Source organism: Poecilia latipinna, unplaced genomic scaffold (assembly GCF_001443285.1).
Source record: "Poecilia latipinna isolate Pla-1442-1.1 unplaced genomic scaffold, P_latipinna-1.0 Scaffold1119, whole genome shotgun sequence".
Taxonomy (NCBI): domain Eukaryota; kingdom Metazoa; phylum Chordata; class Actinopteri; order Cyprinodontiformes; family Poeciliidae; genus Poecilia; species Poecilia latipinna.
The window spans coordinates 13,537-22,516 of NW_015113735.1; the positions used below are offsets into that span (position 1 = coordinate 13,537).

Here is an 8,980-nt window from a genome sequence, read left to right on the forward strand (position 1 = left end):
GATAAATTAACTTATAAAATGTGAAAAATGTCTTGTTAAAAGTGAAATACTCTGCCAATGTAACTCATACTTTTTCATCAATATTAAGGAATTATTTACATAAAACAAGTCTATAAATCTTGCTGAAAAGTTTCTTTTAAATTAGTTTGTCTTATTTAAAGTGTAATAAGATATTTGCACTAGAAACTGGAACAAAATTACTTGGAAAGATTTTGTGTTTTTGCAGTGAATAAGTTTTGTCAAGCATATTAGTTCATAAACCCCTGTGTTGCACGAAAGTATATTTTCTTATCATGATTGTTCTAAAGTTTATCTGTATATATTATATATATAATAGTTGATTTAAAATGTAAAATAGTCACTGGTTACTCAGGTTTATACTGATAACAGATTTGTCTGACATATAGCCTTTGGTAAAACATAAGGTTACATAGAGTAAATCATATTTTGTGGTAAACGTACAGGATGATGTAATTAAGAGAAACACGTTGCTTGATGTGTAAAGAGAAAAAATGAAGGTTGCAAAAGTTTCAGATTTGACTCAAAGTTCAGTTTAAATGCTGGTTGTGAGTCAGAGTTCAACCTTTTAAGCCATCTATCATTGGTTTGTTAATCTAGGAATTTTGTAAGTTGGTGATTTTCCCCCCATTTCTTTAAACTGCAAGGTTCTGATATTCTGTTTCAAATTCATCAAATTGTTATCTGATTTTTTTGCGTGGGTTTATTTAAATTTGCAGGTAGATTTCAAGAAGTGCGCAGGAGGTACAATAAAAATATCTTTTTCCACCTGAACGCACGCCACCGCACTCAGATATCCGGCAGATTAGACTTTTGATACCTCTTTGATTCATTATATGTTAAAATAAGCACAAAGTTCCTAATTTCTGAAGTTAAGTTTATATTGATGGGATTTGGATCGTTTGTCTTGTAAAGCCTCTTGAGATTAGAGTTGTGATTCAGTGGAAATATAATTAAAAACAAAATACAAAAACTTAAATAATAAATCTTCTGCATAGTTATGGACCCGTTGATGTACAGTTGGATCGTTGCTAAGTTAAACTAAATATTTTCTCTGGTACCAATCTGCTGCATTCATCTTTTTCCCTTTAAGAATTAAAAATTTGCTGGTTAAGTTCATCCTTCCTCTATTAACTTCTCCTTTTTTTTTTTTTACAAAGCGGAGCGCAGGCCTGGGTGCATATTTTATTTTCCATGATGCATGACAACGTGTATTTTTATTTTCTTTTATACTCTAGAATTAATTTGTTCCAGGTAGAAATTATATGTTCACTACGAGAAATAAATAAATAGTTTGATTTAAAGTTTGCATGTTTTGTCTCTGTAGTTATTTTTTGCCTGAGGTTTTAACATGTCGAGTGCAGAGTAAGTCCGATAACAGCAACACCTCCAAACCGCACAGAAAAACAGGAACTTGGCCGAAACCATTAGGATGAAGCAGCTTTTAACCAAATGTCGGCAACAAGCTGCGACTTATCTTCAGGATCCTGCATTAGATACACAGAGCAACCACTCTGAAAGTAAACCAGACTGATACAGAAAAATATATTTATTATGCATTAAATCTGGATCTGTACAGATTAGATCCTAAAAGCTGCTTTCCATTTATAAAAACATTCATTTAATTCAGAAAAATAGACATCAGCATCTATTTTTGTCATTTACAACAATGAAAACCAGAAAAATTCTCCTGTACAAATGCAGAAACATTATTACAAAAACGTAAAATTAACTTGAGATGAGAAAACTGATAAAAAGACGCAACAGTTTCCATAGAACTGTTGTATAAATGAAAGTCATTCATCAAAGAGCACATGCAGTTCCTGGGTTGTGAAAACAGAAACTTGTTTCACCACCTCTTCCTGTTCTCAAGATTTTTCATCTGATTGTAAATTTTTTTTTCTGTGACAAAAAACTCTCAATCAATAGGAAACATTGCAACAGCAAAACATTAAAATGCGTCATTTACATTCAGAAACGAACAGCTGTAAAGTCTTGATAAACGCACCTGTCCGCCAGCACCTAACTCCATAGTTTTGCACATTTATCAATGAGTTGATTTTTCCTTTGAAAGTCACTGACATTTGATGCGTTCTCAGAATTTAGAGCGTGATGAGGTTGACTCAAAAGTCAAACATCGCTTGATGAAATATGCAGCTGCAGAAACCAGGCGCGTTGTTGGTGTTTGACGTTAGACGCCAACAGGAACTTTGAGGGGGTTTTTAGGAGAAACAAACGGAGACATTTCAAGAATGACTAAGATATCCAAGACTCTACGTCAAGAGAAACAACTGTGTCATATTTACCGCTTCTGCTTATTGAGATCTGTCAACATCCAGCTTCTTCTTGCCCAACATTGGGTAAATAATGGGCCATGCAAGTGAAGATACTGCCATAACCCAATGTTGGTCAAGCTTCAGCTGCCAGAATCATGGCCTCACATCTGATTCTACAACATTTGGCTGCAATACAAGCCCAGATCACCATTCCTCCACCACCATACCTAACTGGACTCTGTTTGGGTGTCTTCAAACATGGACAACCATTTCTACTTTGGCTTCATCAGTCAAAAGGAGGTTGCATCTGTTGTCTTGTTTCATTAAGGCACAACTACATTTTTACTTTTGTCATTGCTCTCAACCTTTGACCTTCTAACCTTGGGGTGAATTTTTCAGGTATTTCCCCAGGTGGGAATGGAGATGTTTTAATACCTGAGAATACTTTCTAGAGTTTTTCCATAACTTCTTAGTTTTTGAAAATGGTTTTATGATGTTTTGCAGATTGATGTGCTTCTCTGACATCACTGCTTATGAACCTTTACACAGACACTGTGGTTTCACACTCCTGTACATTTCAAAGCACCAAACTTAAACTCCTGTTGCTATGGAAACACTTCCTGATGATCAAAGATAAAGTGTTTGTCTCAAACTATTTTCTCCAGGAGAATCGCCATCAGTTTCCAATAGTTCGGACCACATTGTAAGTCTTGAGATGACATATTTATTGATGGTAGCACACTGTCACTATCATTTCTTTTTGAAGAGATGAAATAATTGATGATGCATTGACAAAAAAATAGTAACGGTTTTAAGCCAAATCAGGAACCATCGCATCCAGTCATCAACTTCATCTTGAAACAGTTTTTGTTTCAGGATTTGAAAAGACTAAGCATCTAAAAGTATCTCTCTACCTGAATAAATGTCTTTCCGTTTGACTTCACAGTTCTTGAAAGATCTTAGCAACGTTAGCCCTGAGGAAACGTCCTGAGACATTGAAAGTCTGCTGAGGACAGGATGTAATATTTTGGTTTTGGGTTTTTTTGTTCTTTGTTTTGAAAGTAGCTAAAGTTTCCTTGCTTTGTGACATCTGTGTGTTTTATCTTGAGACTAATAAGTATTTTAAAAGATGATTTACAGTAAACCTCCAGGACTAAGGCTGCCCCTCAAAAGCTCAGGCTCCCTCTAAAAATGCTTATAATTTCCTATTTAAAAGTTTAAACATCAAATATACCTGAACACGCATTAATGCGCCCAATGGAAACCGTCTTAGCACTACTGCTGAAGTTCACTAATATCTACAGTCGGACTCATCTACATTCTTTGGGGTACAATCGATCGTCCTATTGGCTGGTGGCTGGTTTGCAAACATCAGCCAATAGGATGTCATGTAGCATGGCGCCTCGGTCAGAGGTCGCAAAATCTACTTTTAATATCTACAACAGGCTTTTACCCAGCTTCAAACTATGCTACCTATATTTCTCCATTTTCCATATTTATAGAAAAGACTCACTCCATTCTGCTAAATTGTCGTTTTTTCCAAAGTAATATTTGTTATAAAAGCTGAAAATTTAAATAAATTTTTGCTTAATTTTAACTTTAATGTAATTAAATTAATTAATTAATTTAATTAATTTAATTAATTTAATTTTAATTTTAATGTTTAATTTTAATTAAACATTTTATGTAAAAATGTATGAAGTACATTTTTAAAAAATAGCTTAGCGCTGCAAAAGCTAATTTTTTGCAACCCTAGGCGAGTTTTATTTTGTAGCAGCGGGGGAAAAGTGGCTCTGTGAATGGAAAAAGTCGCTGATCCCTGATCTACACATTTGCGAATACTGAACCGTGAATAAGCAGGAGGTTCACTGCAGTTAGAAACACAAAACCAGAGACACATTTTAAGACTTCTGATAAATGCTTACACTTTTCTGGATTTTCTAGATACTTCTAAATATCTCACTTCTACATCTCTGCAACAGTAATGATATTTATGGCTTTGTTTATAAAGCAGGCAAATGTGACACAAATCTGCTTTTTTCAGTCTGAAACGGCCCAAACCCGATGTTTTCACCCCCCAAAAAATCAGACTTCTGGACGTAAACAATGGCTAAAAATTATCATGAAATGATGAAAGAAGTTTGTGTCAGTGAATCGCATCACATCACAATCCCTCCACTCTTCGGTCCAACTCCACATCCAGACTGACGTTTTACAGAAGTCATAATCACAAAAAGCCATTGCCGTCTTTTTATCAGCCTTCTTCGTCTTATGATGACACTGTTGGCTCTTGTGGCTGAATAAACTATAAAATCGATGCATAAATGACTATCAAACATGGTGCTGCTGTGTGACAAAGTAATATGGCTGAAAAATGTACCACAATACCAGGGTTTCATATCAGTCAATACTGATAATTACTGTTAGTTTTTTGTTCTAAATGTCTGAAATACTGCCAAACTGGTGGTATGACCTGTCATCTCAAACTGTTGTATTCGTGTTTTCCCTTCACTCCATGCTGTTTTTTGTTTGTAAGCAGTTATAATGAAACCTGAAACTGCTGCTGCACAAGTTACTCAGCAGGTTGTTGCTAGATAACCAGAGTGGGTGAGTTACTTGATGCCACCAACCTTGCTTGGCTGGTTGCTAAAGCCTTTGCTGTGCCTACATCCCCCAGAATGCTGTGCGGTTCTGGATCAGAGTTCAGTGAAATTGTTGAATATTCTATTGATACTGGTCACATCTTTACTGCTTTATAGATTGTTACTGATTTATAGTCCAGTGTTCTTCTGCTCAAGCAGGTCGCTTTGGGACATGAACCGTTTGCACAGAAATCTCATTGAAGTTGGGTTTATTACTATGAATGACCATAAAAAACTCAACGGTATTGGAACTGAGCATCAAGACGTGCTGTGTGAACATAGCCCATAGACAGCATTAGCTTACACCGACACAGAGGTGTTTCTGGACCTGAGACTAGCCACGCTGGCCGCAGAACCCTTCCTGTAAGACACCCAGAGCTTCTTGCTGATGATGCCCTGTTTGTAGAGAGCTGTCAGCAGCTCGTTCCGAAACTTCTCCCCGATGAAGGCGTACAGTACCGGGTTCACCATGCAGTGCAGGAAGGCGATGACCTTGGTCACCTCCAGCATGACCTCCACTCTGTAGCGGATGTCGCAGGTTTCTTTGAGCGACCCGCCTCGGTAGAGCGTGTCTATCAGAACGGTGACGTTGTAAGGCAGCCAGCAAAAGATGAACGCCAGAACCACTGCCAGGATGACCCGCATGGCCTTGTGCTTCTGTTGACTGCGCGTGCTGAACAGCGTCACCACCGTCCAGCCGTAGCAGAACGCCATCACCACCAGGGGGAAGAAGAAGCCCACGGTGTGCCGCAGAACCCGGAGGCCGACCCGCCACTGGTCGCTGCTCTCCCCGGTTAGGTTCTCGTAGCAAATGGCTTTCTGCAGTCCATCTGGAAAGCCACTGTCCGCTCCCATTGGAAAGATTTCCTCTCTTTGAATCGCCACAGGCAGAGACAGCAACCCGGACATCAGCCACACAACGGCGCAGATCACCTTCACCAGCAGGTGGCGGGAGGACAGCACTCGTGTCGCTCTAACGATGGCAAAGTAGCGGTCCACACTGATGCAGGCCAGCAGGAAGACGCCGCTGTACACAGACGCCTCCTGGAAGCTGGATAGGAACTTGCAGGGGAGGGTGCCGAAGAGCCAACCGAAGTGAGACTCAACGGCCCAGAAGGGGAGAGTGAAACAGAAGAGGAGGTCAGCCAGGGCCAGGTGCATCAAGTAGATATCTGTGCTGGCTCTGCCTTTGGTCATCGAGCAGACCACGAAGACCACCACGCTGTTGCCCAAGACGCTGAACACAAACACGATGATGTAGATGACCAGAAGGGCGAGGGAGTTAAATCCCGGCACGATCGGGTCGCAAGGGGAGCTATTCTCATCATAGTCATCAGCATACATATAAGTGTTGTTCTCAGGTGAACTCCAGGATTCCTGTTTCACTTCCTAAAATGAAAACAGAATTGTGTTTGTTGGTGACAGAAATGTGAATAAGGTTTCAGTGAAGTTACCATAGATTTCAGTCAAATCCTAAGCAGTCTTGGTGAAAAGAAAATACATCCTGTCGCATTTCCACTGCTTCACGCACTAATCTGCTCTTTAACAGTTTGATGTCAATCAAACCTCAAGGGAACAAAAACACACAAAAAGCTGCAAGTTAAAGAACTTACTGTTAAAAGTTTTATATGCCAAATTATACTTGGAGATGAAACTTTTGCTGGGAAGGGTTTTCAGCTCATTTCCAATCTAAAGTTCATTACTTTACCAAAAGAAAGTCGCCCTGTGACAATAACAAATTTTCCTGAATGATAAATTATCCCTGGAGTTATTGCAATAAATGATAATGTTGTTTTGGGACCATTTTCAAGTAATATTATGGCAATGCATAAAAATGCAAGAATACCTTCTTTAAATTCTCAAACATCTAACACTGGAACTTAAAGAAACTTTTAATATCCAAAATAAATAAACAAAAACAACAAATGAAATGAATTATGAATTATGCTGACACCAAAACACCAGACTATCCAGTTTTGGGTAGAAAAAGAGAAAAAAGATAAATCGTGCAAATGGAAGTTATTGAGCTTGTTTTAAATTATTGTGCAATTTATGGACTTATTGCTTATTGTGACAGGCTTATTTCCAAGTGGAAATATTTTTAAGATGTTTGCCAATATTCCCAAAAGAGAATATCCCAACAAATTCACTCCAAGGTCAGACAAATGATGTGCAAAGCTGCACCTAAATGAATCACAAGACTTCTGAGATGAAGCTCTTCAAGAGATGAGGCAGATACAGATCTTTGGCCGTAATGCACAGCATCGTTTTCAGAGGAAACCAAACAAAGCGTTTCCAGGTAAATATCTAATACCAGGCGGATGGCTGATTGTTTGGGTTTGCTTTGCAGCAAGAGAACCTTTAAACCTTGCAGCCACTGAGCGTCAGACCATCCAAGTGAAATATTTTAGAGTCAAATATGGACCAATTCTTCTCTGAATCTTTGTAGGGGCATTATTGTTTGGAGATGATGTGGTAGGTTGATAAAATCAGACTGAAAATTATTTCTGAAAGCTTCTGCTACTAAAGGTGGTTTCAGGAAGCTGCTGGATCAGGGGGTGAACTTAAATTTCAACCCACAGCTTTTCCACTTTGGTGTCATTTTCATTTTCATCAAAGTATTTTTGAAGTTTTTTGTTCTCTTGAGGTTGGATTAAAAACTAAAACTAACATTTCTCGACACACTTTTGACTTTACGGAAGGTTGAATCGTCTTTTTACCCTGACTGCATCACTTGCCAGCTGGATGTCTGCTCTTCTTACTTAAAGCAAAATAAATGCATAAATAATGAGCATTATTCTATAATTGTTTCAGTTTGATGTTTACATCTTACAATGCAAGGCACGTAGCTCAGACCACAAACACAGATTCTGCAGTAACCGCTGCAATTTCCTGACTTTGTGATGAAATGACTCACTACTGGTTTAAATGGATGAAAAACCTAAATACTCGTTCAAATATTTCACACGACCTTATTCTCATATATATATATACACACACACACACATATGCACTGAAAGAAATATGTTAATTGTAGAAATGTTTAATAAGACATAAAACTATTCTGAAGACTTAAAATGTTAGCAAAAGCACAAGCAGACAAATATAAAATGTTTTTGTAATCAAATGGTCACATTAAGGAAATACAGTTTAATAAAAATAGATAAAATGCAAACTGCCCATACCGATTTCTGCTCCTCTTGATTTGTCAGCAGCAAATAATTCATGATACACATTGAAAAAGCGAGTAGCTTCATTGCTCCTGACTTGTTGTGCACAAGTAACAATAATAAAGCTGCAGATGTAAAGAGGTGCAGTCTGTCCTTCAGGCTGAAGTCCTGCTGAATGTCTGCACACCGAGAGGTGAGGCAGCTGCTATTAGCAAACTCAGTTTCAATTGTGCAAAAAAAAAAAAAATGAAACCAGAGATATTATCTGAGCCTGGGGGGAAAAAACACACCAGGTTGTATTTGAGAAGTTTGATCACAAAGGTGCGAAAACAAATGTGATAATAAAAAAGTCTTACTTGCAAATCAAATCTGCAAACATGATTTTTTATTTTTTACAGTTTCTTCTGCTCTTTCCCTTTTGAAATAATGTCCATTTATTCTAATGAATCCTCTTACACAAGCATTAAAGTAGCAATGTTGGTAGTAAGGATGCAAGTAATCGATTAATGGATTAATCTCATGTTAATCGATTTTATTGATCAATGAATGATTACATGGTAAATGGCAAGTTTCTTAAAAAATTGAGTTTTCTCTTTTTCAAGTGAGTCGACCATCTTTCCATAGCAAGAAGGGCAACATTTTTCACAATACACCAAATTAAACAAGAAATCAATAAATGTTAGCTTTATTTTATCAGCTGTATTAAATACAGCAATTTGTGGTTTTCTTACATCATTAGTCACACATATTTAAAAAACAAAATTTGAACAAAAATATGTGAAACACTTAATTCCCATGAACAGGGAGATATTCATGCATTAGAATATTTACCGTCTGTGGTGCATTAACTCAGGATAGCCCTCAAAATCAATTT

General features: G+C 37.6%; 1 protein-coding gene across 1 annotated transcript; it reads right to left on the reverse strand.

Annotated features, from left to right (window-relative positions):
• Positions 1–5,129: 5,129 nt before the first annotated feature.
• On the reverse strand, positions 5,130–8,348 carry cxcr2 (chemokine (C-X-C motif) receptor 2). The gene is made up of 2 exons (XM_015052590.1): positions 8,122–8,348; positions 5,130–6,325 (listed from the first exon to the last, which is right to left on the reverse strand). Exons 1-2 carry the CDS (start codon positions 8,191–8,193, stop codon positions 5,237–5,239), a joined length of 1,161 nt encoding a protein of 386 aa, XP_014908076.1. The 5' UTR covers positions 8,194–8,348; the 3' UTR covers positions 5,130–5,236.
• Positions 8,349–8,980: the final 632 nt, after the last annotated feature.